Source organism: Phoxinus phoxinus (assembly GCF_949152265.1).
Source record: "Phoxinus phoxinus genome assembly, chromosome: 10".
Lineage (NCBI taxonomy): Eukaryota > Metazoa > Chordata > Actinopteri > Cypriniformes > Leuciscidae > Phoxinus > Phoxinus phoxinus.
This window is the reverse complement of record NC_136885.1, coordinates 30,695,282-30,710,398: the sequence shown is the minus strand read 5'-3', so window position 1 is coordinate 30,710,398 and position 15,117 is coordinate 30,695,282. Positions and strand designations below refer to the sequence as shown.

At 38.3% G+C, this 15,117-nt stretch overlaps 1 protein-coding gene across 12 annotated transcripts in view; it reads left to right on the top strand.

The window, feature by feature from the left end:
* Positions 1-15,117, top strand: part of rims2a (regulating synaptic membrane exocytosis 2a) — a 191,120-nt gene that overhangs the window by 171,997 nt on the left and 4,006 nt on the right. Inside the window, exon 1 of one of the 12 annotated variants that reach the window (XM_079624551.1) lies at positions 11,852-12,259. The exons of the other annotated variants lie outside the window; for them this stretch is intronic. Within the exon in view, the coding sequence (XP_079480677.1) occupies positions 12,100-12,259 (160 nt within the window). The 5' untranslated portion in view covers positions 11,852-12,099. Of the gene's footprint in view, positions 1-11,851; positions 12,260-15,117 lie in introns of those variants that run through there. 12 annotated transcript variants of the gene reach the window in all.

Genomic DNA, 15,117 nt, shown 5'->3' with positions numbered 1-15,117 from the left:
CTTATTCTTTTCTCAAAGAAAAGCTTAACTCCAAGTCTTCCAGAGTCTGCAAAATAAAATGTGCTGCCGCTAGGGTGCGTCTAGATTTCTAGGCTAACAATTGCGAGTTATAAAGTCAGAATTGCAAGCTTGTAGTTCTGAGAAAAAAGTCAGCTCACAATTCTATATAACATTTTACAGCAATTGCGATATCTCATAGTTCTGAGAAAGTCAGAATTGTGTTGCAATGGAAACAAGCTTCCATAGAAAACCCCCTTTTGAAACCTCTATTTTTAAAAGTGTAATATAAATGATCATGTGTGCAGCATTGAGCATTTCTTATTTGAATGAGATGAAGGTTTTTGCACTGAAATATGCATGCAAAAGTAACTTTAGTGAATTTGTCCTTGTGTCCTTAAATGTGCACATGGGTTTCTGTCTTGCGGCATTGCGCTGAGGTTTGAGGTATTCGGGAGGCGGTCGCTTTTCACTGTTTCCAAACACACTCATGCCTGTTCAAAAATAAAATAGTTTTTATTACCAGCAGTCTCTTTTCCACGGTGTCCTCCATACTGCAGTTTCCCCCCCCAAAGATTTATGCTGTGTTCATTTGTAAACAATGTGGTTCGGGAAATGAGCAGTCTGGGAAAATATTGCAGAGACTTGAAAAGCTTCTTTGAGTGGCTCTTAAAAAGCCGTTCGCAGAGAAATGACTTTGAGGCAGAGCAGAAGGGACATCAGAAGAGTAGACGCCACTCGACACGGGCAGATGGCGGCTAATGCGCCGTCGCAGGGGATGGAGGGGAATGTTCAAGGCCCGTTTGGCCGACTGCGTGTTTAGGGTCCTCCTCCAGATTAGGAGCAGATACACACCATGCGACTTTCCATGAATACGGTACACTTTGGTGTCACATTTTTTTAAAAGCTTTGGTGACTTAAAAAGATATATATTTTTCTGTCCCACCAAAATATTTTCAATTCAATTCACATTGAAATCACAGTTATCGAAAAAAAAGTTATTAATTTAAACAATATCATAATTTAATGCAGAAACAATGAACAATTGAATACTTAATGAATTCTTAAAACATTTAATAAATGTTTAGTTACCTATATAAAATACCAAAACCTATATATACTGTATATATTAAAAAAAATGTGAAACAGGTCGCATAAAATGTATTTTCCCCTTCTGAGGTGACCCGGCGACCAACATTTTCTGAAGGTTAAGCCCCTCTTTCCACTGACCCAAGTGGTTTTGGCCCCATTTTGTATCCTGTTCATAGAAAGTGGCACAAGGTTTAGATGTTATTGTAGTTAGATGGTATGAGTTAAAACACTGGGAGCCTCTGGCACTGTTGAGATCAACACTCACATGCAAAAATGAGTTTTCGCAAGTGTGTTTACAAGTTTTAAGAAACTTGAGGTTAAACAGACAAAGGGTTTAGAAGGGACAGATGAGTTTCAGCTTGTCATTTTTGGAGCTTGTCCCAGTAAAGGTCACTCATGACTTGACATGGTCAGAACTTTTCACACTGATCTGACAGAACACCATGTGAAACCCATCATCTGGTAGAACAAACATTCTGTACATAGCAGCTCCTCCTTGTCACACTTGTGAAATGTGTCTCTGTATAATCATACCTCTGGCCTTCACAGATTTAAATATGCTGGATGTGTTTTTGGATGCTAAAAGAATTTTGTTATTCATGCCTTAAAATAGATTGAATTTAACTCTACACCCTTGCCTCTTTTAGTATATGCTGTTCTATATATATGCAAATTAGCCCCGCCTCCACTCACTCACACCAGCTGAGAGATTCACTCGTTGACGTGAGTGGTCATTTGTGACGCCAGAAACACCAGAGATTTCAAACCGTGTTTTTGAAACTGTCTTTGGTTGATTGCAGTTTTAAGGAGAAAATACTCAGCAATGGTGTTGACTTTAATTAAATTTAAAAAACACCACAGACATATAAACATTATTAAAACCTTGCTTTTCACCACAGGGGGTCTTTAAAACAAAGACGGTTTTAGACAAAGCTGGACTTTAATGGAATAGTTCATCTAAAAGTATATACATGTACATATATACAGTATTTATACTATATATATATATATATATATATATATATATATATATATATATATATATATATATATATATGTATATGTACAGTCAAACCAAAATTTATTCAGACACCTTCAACATTTCTCACATTATCACAGTTCATTCGCTATAGTTTGGTAATAAAATATGACAAGAACTCAGAGTTATCAAATCTGTTGATATTTCACTGGTTTTGGCCATCCTTCTGTTAGACTGTCTCACAAATGAATTAGGCTGAATGGCTGTCAGCTGTTAAATTTTGGTACACAATTAGATAATACAAATTTAGGTCAACCAATTACCAAGAAATGCTTAATTTTGTTCAGTCTGTGGTGTAAAAAGGTCGCATTAGCAATTAAAGAAAAAACCCTTAAGCAAAACATGGTCATGCCAAAGTGTCTGAATAGTTTTTGGTCCCAAATTTTTATAAATTTTACTGTTATTCCACTGTATGAAGAATTTTTGGGTATAATATGTCACAGTTTACTTTATTTTGCTATCATCACTTGAAATAAGCAGCCACTAGTAAACAAATATCAAAAATGATATCTGGTGTCTGAATCATTTTTGTTTTGATTGACTGTATACAATAGTCCGGCTACATGATTGCACACAGATGCTGAACCTTGTCTGATTAGGTAAATTGTCCTAAATTGCCGTTAGTTAAACTACATTTGCCTGTAACAACGTAAAAGCTTTGGAAAGATGGAGGCTTGAACCGGCAAAACGTAACTTTAATCACAAAATAAACATAAACGACATGACCTGGTCCTCTCTCGTCTTCCTCTGTCGTCACTCCTCCTTTTATCCTTCCAGAGCTCCTCCGTGGGACTCGAGACTGGTGTGGCGTGCAGGTTACGCTCCTTAACCCTCGCACCACCGGCCTCGCTCCATTCCCACGGCTCTCTTCCCCACCCTGCTTGCCACGTAGACATATTTAAAAGTTTATAAGTTCACTTTTGCTGCAGGCACGTATGGTAAAATGCGGCTATAGAAAGTAGCACACGAGTATCTTCTGGTGTGACAAAACCGTTACCTGACAGGGAACAGAGCAAGTCACATTCTCTGTAGCCATGGTGATCTGTGCGAACTGCAGATTTTCCTTTGATCCGATTTTCCACGGCCCCCTCTCACCCCCTCAACTAGATGTTATGCAAATGAACGGCTCTCAGAAGGTGGAATGACGCCCGGCCACGTTCCGTCGGTCCTGGAATTGAGCAAAAGTATGTGAAGATGAAGCAATAATTCCTCTTATCGTGAGGCCTGATCTCGACTGTGGCTTGACGAGAATGTAATTGGTCTCAGTGGGGCTTTGTGAGTACGTGTGGCCGTAGATAAGCTGGTTCAGTTCTCTCGCAGATCTTGTCTGGATACACACGATGTCTTCTGCTGGGCAACATCTCCTGGACATCATTTTCACCAAACCCTAAATTTACTGTTTAGAGAAGGAACGTTTTATTCAGTCTTTTGGAAGTTAATAAATGAACAGAACATGAAATGTCTTTCTAATTCTGTGGGAACAAGTTACATTTTTAAAAAGAGGCCACTGTTGTTTTGTATGGTGCCCCTAAAGTGATCTAAAAAATTAGATTGGAAGAAAAATGATACAGTATGTCAATGCTTTTGCATTGTTTTGTTTTGCGTTCCCCCGAGAAACTTTGCGTTCGCTCATAAAATGTTTGTGTCCCCCGATAAACTTTGCGTTCACTCCCAAAGAACACAATGAATTATATTTTTCATCCTTATGTCACTTTAGGGTCTCCGTAGTATTCTTATTGTTAGCTATTGTAGTAAAAAAAAAAAATATATATATATATATATATATAATATATAAATATTAGATTAAAGACTTACATTTAAAAAACGTAAAAAAATGTTGCCTTGCCAATTACCTGAAATATGGTTAAGTTGGAGTACTAAAAGTTCTTAAAACTAAACCTGAAATAGAAAATAAATTAGAGCTAAATAACAATAGTAAAAAATGAATAAAAATGACAAAAGCACATAACAAAATTACTAAAACTAAAATTAATACTGAAAATATACATATAAATGCTAATTCAGAACATCATAATAATAGTATATAAATGTTAACTTTCAGAACTCCTCTCTAGACCAAAAGGAACATGAATTTTTTATCAACTTTTTACATATGAATGGACAAATATGACCTGTTGAATTCTAAAGATCAGAAAGAGAAAATGGAAAGGGTCATAAGAAGTTCAATTATGTTTTTGATTTAAAAAAGAAACCAAAAATGTATGAGATGACCACTTGAAATTAATACATTTGGAACTAGAAATATAACATAGAACATAGGAAAAGTCCATGTCATGAATAATAATTAGACCGTTGCCTTCTCATTGGATTAGACCCACACAGTCTGGTGAATAATTATGAGACACTATGACTATAGTGTATGTTGACTTGACTGAGTCCAAGTAAGAAAAATAAAGGAATGAAGACTAAAATAAATGTGTTTAAGTTTTCCATGACCCTTAAAGAACCCCCACCATGGTAACATGCCAAGATTTTTCAGAATACATTCAAGCAATCTAGTAAAGAATCAGCTTTGTGAATGTAATTAAGTTCATTTTCTCTCTCTATTCATAAAACATGTTATTTTCACTTTTTAAGGTCAGGCCATGATGACCGTCATGGGTTTATCTCCGATCATTGGTTGTAAAGATAAAGCATATCCAATAGAGTGTCACCATGGTGACAGAGCTGATCAGATGATGCGCTGCCCTATAAACCAGATTTACAAAGACTTACTGTGTTGAAGGGGAAGACAGTCTGACTGTATTGTAATGAATAAAACACAATATGCTTTGCTTTTGCTCGTTTGGCTCTTGCTATTTACACTTTTATGATAGTATCCTTTTTAAAAATTAATATTTGACAAGTCTGTAAGTTATGAATATAAGCTACGCATTTTGCAACAACACAACCTTGTTTCTGCAAAGACTTTTATCATTGTTTCCTATAATAACGTGTGACGTTTACATTTTACATGGCGTGAGAAAGTGACACAAACCACGCAAAATCCGATTAGAGCGGTCAGACTGAAGCGGATTTCCAGAAAAACTATTTCTTTTGGTCCAGAGATTTGAATAGGATTTCAAACCACATTAATGTAGCTAATGTAGCTCAAAATGGATTTGGAAAAAAATGCATTTTCTATGATTTTTTACCGTTCACACTTGCTAAAATATTATGATTGGATTCCAATCGGATATGGACAAAAACTGGATTTGGACTGACAGTCTGAACAAGGCTAAAGACTACGTCCAGAGTAGACTATGTACGGAGTAGGTCGTGTCAATCAACACACCCGAAGCCCGCTTTCTGGGTCGACATTTCATTCAGTAACGTTAGGCAGTTTTGCTTTATATGCTGTTTAATGTTTGATGATCATGTTATAGCTTACGTGTGCATAAGCAAATCTTCTATCGCTTGTTTCTGCTTCTTCTTCGCCTGTCTTTTGATGCGGAGATTCTATACTTTTTCAGAAGATGCGTTATAACATAACGTATAATAGAGATAACATGGATTGGCGTAAGATTCCGTCAATGGCGGGGAAAGATTTTACGTTTTAAAGGTGGCTATACTGTGTACTTTTGCACCATTTTTTCTTGCTTATAATGTTATTAAAGGCATCTTGCACCACAAATTAGTTTTCTTAAAAATTGTCCACTCTTTCTCTAACCCTAAAAACTTTGCTACTGTACTTTTAAGAATTATATATGTTAATGACTTTTATTATGACTGACTAACCTCTTTGTATTGGTATAGTTCATACTGCCATTCATCAGGGCAAGTTAAATAGCTGAATACTGAATATGCATTAATATGTAAATGTGAGTGGTCATATGTTAATGTGGTCATGATTTCAGCTTAGTTTCCATAAAGGGTCTTGGTGGACTGTTGAAGAGTTGCTTTGATTAATTAGTCAACTTTTTTTACTTTTTCTTTTTTTTTTTATCGGTTGACTAACACTAGTATGGTGGTGCAACATTTTTATTCTGTTATTTGTAAGGACACCAAACCAGGGAAGTCTTTTTGTGACTCATTGCATTTGGAAACTGGTTGTTTTTGTAATATGCGTTTATGTGTTGTGCTTGTGTTGCAACATCTCTGAAATGTTATAGTGCAGCCGATTTCATCTGATGCGATGGATAAAAACTGGACACAGGCGGCTTACATTCAGTCTTTGTTTATTCGGTCTGGCCTTGTCTCACGAATGTCTCTGTGTTCAAAGACTCACCCATAGATGGACTTCCTTGTTTCAAAAACAAGCTCATGAGAAATAGTCCAGTGATCCTGTTCCTCATCTGACACTTGAGTTACTAAGCAGTTGAGGGGGAAAACCAAAGCTCTCCTCTTTTGCTCAGTTGTGATGATGACCATGTATAGACAATATTATTGTGAATCTCAGATCTGCAGAATGAACTTTTTTACTCGATCACAGCCTCATATAGTTGTTGTTTATGCAGACGTTCAGTCCGCTGCACAGATCCTCTTCTTTCGATCTGGGCTGTTATAAAGTTCAAGAGTTTATTCTGTGTGTTGTTCTCGTTCTGTGTTTCTCCATCTGTCCACACATTGACAGAGGAAGTGGTCGTTCCTCCATCTGTATCACGTCTCTCTTGATCAGACGTGTTAAGAGAAAAGAGTGTGAGGTTTATCACTTCACAGCTGACATAAAGACATTATATATATTTTATGTTACGTGAATGTGGTTTTTAGAGGTGAATCTTATGATAACTGCCAAGAAATGTCCGGCCATATTTCACATCCAAGATTTGCAACTTGCGAAAACCTACGAAATTGTGCCGGATTTTTCCCCCCCCTCTTATTTCCATAATGTTTCACATCAAAATCTTATTTTGACATTATTTAAATGGCAGTTAAGTGCATCTACCTAAAATTATTATTATTATTTTGACCTGACATACTGTATTACAAGAATAATGCATATATGCATTATAGTAATTCTATTTTTTTATGATATTTTTTTGGCACAATGCAAAAATTCTTGATGAAAAAATAATAAAATGTGCTTCATTTTCTTAATGCGAAACATTATATCGTATTTTTTCCTTCTGGTTTTGTGGTCAAATATGACCCAGACATTTCCTTTTCCTTCTTTAAATGGACATAGTCAAGGATGATCAATGATGATTTTCTTTGCAGAATGTTTTGCAATGCATTTAAAAACGGTTAAAGTGTTGAAGTGAGCTGAGAGTTCTAGACTAGCTGAAAGAATGTCCATTTAATAAACAAACATGCTAGAGATTTGTGTTCCAGTTCTGTGGAAATCTGCAGCACTTTCTAAAGAGTCCTTGTGTTAATGATCTTTCACATCCTCAGGTGTTGTGTTGGTTATTATTCCTAACTGGTGTGGCATGACATAAAGCAGGAATGAAGGCAGGAACTAGAGGGTGTAAACCTGCCATTCGGTTGAAATGTTCATCCACACACACACACACACACACACACACACACACACACACACACACACACACACACACACGCCCACTTCAGCTGGTCAAAACATCATCAGTCTCACACTTGCGCCGTTTTGCCGGACATAACATCTTTGTGCTTTTCTCACACATGGCGATCTTTAAATTCCTGTAATATGAGTGTATGTTCTCATCTCTCAGGCATGAGTGGATTGTCCATGCTTTCATGTGTTTTGTTTTCATACTTGAGTTGAGCGTAAATTCATCTGAGGCATAAATAGAAGATATATAGATGGATAGATAGACAGATAGACACCATTATTCCTTCTTTTCAAGATTCTGTTGTTTTTATGTAGAGGGAGTTTTTTGCTCTTCAGGTAGATGAACCTGTCCTAAATAACATTGGCTCTTCACTTCAAAGTGGTATTTTAAAGTACTGTGCTTTAAAACCATAGTGGTGCATGATTTACAATTGACATTTGCCCAAATAATGAAACTGTATGCCAGCGGACGCTCTTGAACCATTTCCTGCACTGAATCACTATGACCGACTTGCGTAGACTAATTGTTTTTTTACAATGCATTTTTATGAGGAAAACATTATGAAGAGGCTTTTAAATTTGAAATGCAAATAATAAAGTGGTTGATGTAGAAAGGAAGCTGTAATACAGCCTGTCCAATGATATAATTTGTAATATTTTAGTAGTAGCGACTGTAGTGTAGGCTGATTGATCGAATACATTGATTCATAAATGTTTTCATCTTATCTGGCCTTATATTTAAACCTTCTGACTAGTTGTAATTGACTACATTTGATTTATAAAGTAGTGGTCTCAGGCTGTCTGTCTGCTCATGAAACATTTCCCAGAATTATTAAGTTAAGTTCCCAGTATTATCAAAACTGTTTTCATAGAGGAGTTTCGAGATGTGTCAAATGTGAGCCAATTGTTCTATGTGGTAACCCAATGGAAAGTTTTATTTCTCAGATATTGCTCTTTCATAGCTCTGGAGGCTTCATTGAGTTCTTAGTTTTATTTGCGCTATTCACTTTAGTCTCAGATTGTCTGATTTGTACATGTTGGTTACTAGGATTTGAGTTGACATTAGCATTTAACATGTTGGGTGTGTATAAACTTCCATTCTCTGGCCTGGTAAGTTTCACAGAAAAAGCTCAGTCATTGCGCTGAAATTGTCTGCTTCCTTCCTTTTGTTGTATTCTATTACGAGCATGTTGAGACATCACCTCTGCCCCGTCTTTCTCTAGAAGACATGTATTTGGCAATGAATCAGGATAAGAGTGCGTTCTGGCAGGTTTGGAGTATTAGTACACTGTGTTATGTTCTACATGTCTGCTAGAAGAAATTCAGAACTCAAAATGTAAAAGAGCCATCAAACAAATCAACATGAATATATTAATGGACCAGAATAGTACCAGATACCAGATCACAATAGCGACAGTTTTAGTCATATGTTTTTCTCTCCAATATATACTATTGTAAAATAGTATATGCATATATATATATGTGTATATATATATATATATATATATATATATATATATATATATATACACACACACACACACACACAGGGCACTTTATAGGTACACCTTGCTAGTAGCCTACTTGTTTTAGAAATTAAGCGTAGTATCAGTTCTGGCAGATCACGTTAGTCAAGCTCGCATCCGCTGACACTTAGCTGATCCACGTCTACCTATAGGAATACAACGCCTATCACTGTACATAGCCTATATAAGCTCCTACAGTATTATCAGCAGCTATCACATTTCTCAGGAGCGAATTACCCTCCTCCCTCCCCAGCTCCTCCTCTTGTCAGTCAGGATTTGGCATTCTGATTCCCCTTGAATCAGAATAAATTCTCGAATTATGTTGTACTTTAAAATCTTGAATTAATGATATCTGCAATTCATTCATGTTGGTTCTGTTCTGTTTTCCCTAAGGGGGGTTATTGCTGCTCTCCCTGCTCTTATCTATGCTGGGCTGCATGGATGCGCAGGGAGTTCTCGACTAGAATGGAACTATGCCGCCAATCCAAACTATATGCAATTTACAATCGTATTTGACGATAGTGGTCCTGACAGAAATGCCTTAATTCTTCATGCCAAAGATTCAACAAGGTGCTGGAAACATTCCTCAGAGATTTTGGTCTATATTGACATGATAGCATCCCGCAGTTGCTGCAGATTTGTCGGCTGCACATCCATGATACAAATCTCCCGTTCCTCCACATCCCAAAGCTGCTCTATTGGATTGAGTTCTGGTGACTGGAGGCCATTTGAGTGTAGTGAAGTCATAGTCATGTTCAAGACACGATTTTGAAATGATTTGATCTTTGTGACATGGCATGTTATCCTGCTGGAAGTAGTCATCAGAAGATGGGTCCACTGGTCATAAAGAAATGGACATGGTCAGCTACTCAGGTAGTCTTTGATGTTTAAATAATGCTCAATTGGTACTAAGGCTGTGTGTCCACCAAAGCGTTTTTAGCCAGCTGAAAATGCTAGGCGCTGCTGAAAACGCCGAGCTGCGGGCGCTTGAGAGCGTTTTGGCAGCGCAGTTTTTTTTTCAGTTGATACGCATCGTTGCTATGATACAGAATATCCGTTGGTCCGTGTGGTATTAGTCCCGCCCCTCCTCCACTGTGATTGGACGGTTGGCTAAAAAGTGACAGTGATGAGCACTGCATTTTACCCAAAATTGAACATTCTTCAACTCTCGGCGACCTGTAAAAAACGGCGAGCGCTCAGCACTTGAGCTTTAAATACTCGCTCAGCGCCTCGTTGCGCTCCTGGCGTTCTACAAACGCGGCGTTCCCATTGAAAACAATTGAAAAAACACGCCAGCCGCGTGAAAAAACGCTTTGGTGGACACACGGCCTAAGAGGCCCAAAGTGAGCCAAGAAAACATCCTCCACACCATTTCACCAGCAGCAGCCTGGGCCGTTGATAAAGGCAGGATGGATCCATGTTTTTATGTTTCTTTACACCTAATTCTGACCCCACCATCTGAATGCCACAGCAGAAATCAGACCAGGCAATGTTTTTCCAATCTTTTATTGTGCAATTTCTGACCATTCTCTGTAAACCCTAAATATGGTTGTGCGTGAAAATCCCAGTAGATCAGCAGTTTCTGAAATACTCAGACCAGTCTGGCACCAACAACCATGCCACGTTCAAAGTTATTTAAATCACATTTCTTTCCCATTCTGATGCTCAGTTTGAACTTCAACAGATCGTCTTGATTATGTCTACATGCCTAAATGAATTGAGTTCCTGTCATGTGATTGGCTGATTAGATATTCACATTAATGAGCAGTTGAACAGTGGCCGATAAGTGTATATGCCTATACACACACACTGGTGGTCAAAAGTGTGGAATAATTAAGATTGTTGTAACTAAAGGCTGAAGTGTAAATTAAATTTTAAAGTATATTAAAATAGAAAACAGTTATTTTAAAATGAAGTATTAATGGGACTTTGTGCAGAAAATTGTCTAGCTGTCATTATATTTTAGGAAAGAGGTTCTTAAGACCATTAAGTTTAAGGACCCTGTCATATAGATTTTGAGGGTGGGTGCTTTTGACCTTCATAATACCATACACCCTGGAATCGTGGCTGCAAGTTTTGCATAATGCAAATCCAAATATAATAATAATACTCCATATTCCTCAGCAGACATCTAGTTTCTCTCTGAACTCGATGCCTGAAGTGGCTGTTGAAAATGGTTAGATATTGCTGCTATTCCTGTTATGACTATTCAAATATTTGCAATGCACAATGCGGGGATATTTTTCGGGGATATTTTTGCAGTGATTCAGCGGTTTCTGTGGCCAGACGTCTTCTGTGGTAAACATTTACACTGAGAGATAGTGAAGAGAGAGGTGGAGGCCTGTGATAAAAGATGTACGTCAGCACAGAGAAATAAATCTCGTCTTTTTAAGAGCCGAGGAGAAAGGAGGAATTATCTGCGTGTGTGTGTGTGTGTGTGTGTGTGTGTGTGTGTGTGTGTGTGTGTGTGTGTGTGTGTGTGTGTGTGTGTGTGTGTGTGTGTGTGTGTGTGTTTAACACGTGAACTGTGTGTGACTGGCGTGTGGACAGTCGGGGCAAGAGATGCTCAGGTTCCTAATGACCACACACACACATTTGCAGTATCTCTGGGTAAAGCTCATGCGCATGGAGGAGCATTTGAAGAGCTTAGCCTTTTGATTGGCCGGGGGAGGATGCAAGAATAGGGGACTTGCTCCGCCCCCCTCCCCCCTCCTGCACGTGCGCGTTAGAAAGGAGATAGCTTGAGGAGAGCAGACAGCTTCACTGCGCCGAGAGCCGAACACACACTCATGCTGCATACTCCTGGGAGATCAGTCGACGCAGAGCTTTCTCCAGCTGAAGAACCCGAAACCAAACCCTCGTTCTGCATCCGCTGCAGATTAAGTGATGTTTAAGAGCGCTCTCTGCTCTGAGTTCAACCCAGCGTCCGCAGTCTCAGCACCACAGCATCCTCTCCACTCGACCCGGCTGTAAGCATGGGCAGGCAGAGCCACGATGCCACCTCCACCGCGGGCACGGGTGCGGGCAGCGGCGGGCGCATGCAACGCTCCCAGAGCCGCATGAGTCTGTCAGCCTCGTTCGAAGCGCTGGCCGTCTACTTCCCCTGCATGAATTCTTTCGATGAGGAAGACGGAGGTAAGAGGATGAAGATTTGTCACACGTGGAGATATTAAGTGTTTAGGTCCGAATGGGAACCTTGCATGTCAATGATCATGTGTTTTGCAGAATAGTTGGTGTTATGTGAGCACACCAACTCTTTTTTCTTTCACCTTTTATTGAGTTTGCAATTATTTATGTGTATCTGGTTTCTGGTGGAGTTTAAATAAATAATCAGCAGAATCATGCATCGCTGTCAGTAAAATACAGTTATGTGTGTGCAGTATCATTTTTATTGCACTAAATAGTAGTGCAGTCTTTTGATGGTTTTGGTGGGACTCAAGCATCATCTTGTGTTTTGACCTTGAAGGCGCTTGATTGCCTCTCTCTCTCTCTCTCTCTCTCTTCTCTCTCTCTCTCTCTCTCTCTCTCTCTCTCTCTCTCTCTTTCTCCTCCTTCAGTCGCTAGAGAGATTAATATCATAGGAAATATCATATGACTTTAATAGCTTATGGAACAAATACCTTTTGACTTTTGTGTGATATGTTGATGCATATCACCAGATTCTCTTCAATCCATTCATATATTAATTACTGGGTGAATCTCATGAGAACATGTCCAGGTCACATCTCACCTAGCCCGTAGCTATTTAATTTTTATTTCATTAATTTATAATAATAACAGTTTTGGAAGAAATGTGCTTAATTGTCATGGAGATAATGTCACAAAGTAAAATATTATAGGTCCTAAAATAGGCTTTGTTTTCTTATTTCTTTCTTTTGATTTGGGTTGAAATATGACCTGAACATCTTCTTGATCATTTCATAGAGCTTGATGGCATGATTGAATCTTAAAAGGGATAGTTCACCCAAAGTTGTCAGTTGTCATTTTACTCACCCTCGTGGTTCCAAATCTGTTTGAGTTTCTTCTGTTGAACAGAACATTCAATACTGAATGTTGACAGTATTGAAAAAAATGTAATAAAAATAGCGGGGGGGATATGGGAGTAAATGGGGCCCATCATCTGTCTACTTACCAAAATTCTTCAACATATCTTCTTTTCTGTTCAAAAGAAAATAGAAACTCGTACAGATTTGGAACAACATGGGGGTTTTATACATAATTTTACTTTGGGGTGAAATTGAATGTTTTCTGACGTTGTACATCATTGTGACTTTCACACAGCAATCCTGGTAAATTACCGTAAAATTTCCAGAATGACTTAACCGGTAAATACACAAATATGCTGTTCGGCTTTTTACCGGTAAGAGACCATTCACACATCAGCTCCAAAATACTGTTAAATTCCCAGTCAACTTTAAACGTCGCACCGTTGTCTTCATCCACCCGCGTGAGGAGAACCGTTTTAGTTTCACTCTGTTCAATTTGACAAAATGTTTGACATCTGAGTGAAAGGCATAAAGGAATGATCAAACGGAACGCGTTTTTGCTCTTAAAAACATGAGACGCGCATAATAGTCTCCAACTGCAGAGCCGCAACGCTGATGAGTGGAAGAGAAGGCCAGGTCTCGAATGCGACACATTGAAAAAGCTGCGAGACGTGGAAAAATGATCAAAGATGATCATCTAGCGCATATTTACATAGAAAACCGATGAAAAATCTCTCTGTAAACGGCACTAATCACTTCATCTCCATAAGAACTTTATGATTGGCCCAAAGCAGACTTCTTATGTCAGCGTCTTCTGACTTTCTACGTGATCATACCGGTAATCTTCATTCCACGTTCATACAGAGCACATTACCGGTAATTTACTGGTAATGTTACAACTTCTCTTACTGCTACATTGCCGGAAACAATTTACCGGTATTTTTTAAAAGGTCCTGTTCCCCCATTAACTCTTACGGGTAATTTATCAATATTAAATACTGTATCTGTAGTGTTTCTCAAGTTTATGTTGGTCAACTGTTACAAGTTCTCGATCATTATATACAACTGTGCTGTTAGCACAGAAAAGGACAGCCACATCCGCCGGTATATTCGTCATCCTCTTGTGTTCAGCTACGTCTCAGGGCCGAAAGCAGAGGCGGATGACATTGAATGAAGTGAAAATCAAGCCCGCTGTGTGTGACCAGTGATTGAATGGTTGAATATCAGCAGCTCAGCCACGTCTGCTTCCTGTAGCCTTCTCTCTCGCCTATTGAAGATGAGTTCTGCATTCTGAGTAGCCCTCGCGTTACTGTCCTCTTCATTTCTTCATTCTATTGGGCAACAAAAGAACAGGATGTGCATTCATTTTGTACTTGAAGTTAAAGCCAAGAGAAGACTTGTTTTACAGTGATTTTAGCCTCAAATTTCTTGCCAACAGCAATATGATTAATAAGGGCGAAATTGCACAATGAATCATAGTAAATTAAATAAACTAGTTTTGTTTTTTCATTACTCTAACTGTAGACCGAGTGGCAGGCAACATTGCAACTTAGTGCATCGTTATAGAATATGTGGTGTGCGTTAAGTAATTTCTACTTATACATACACAATTTTTGTTATAGTTAGTTATATCTCTACTGGGTATAAAACAACCATATAAAATATAAAATCCAAACATGATACAAAAAGTTTTCCACCTTTTTTTTATTGTAACAACAACTTGTTAGCTTACCTTGGGAAACTTTTGAATAATTAAGTTAAAATGTGTAACATCTGCTCCACTAGCAGCACCAGAGAGAAATAATGAACAAGTTTCCCAAACTCTCCTTCCACCTCGTCTACCATTGTGCGCCGAACAGGTAGTCCCACTTCAAAATGGCATCATTGATTGAACTGAAATGCCACTTTAACCTGTTATGAAAGTGCCAGAGTGTTTACAATCCTCAGGAAGTCAGTCTACGAATGGCTTTATGCTTTATGATAGACGTAAGTGTTCAGCTGACACAG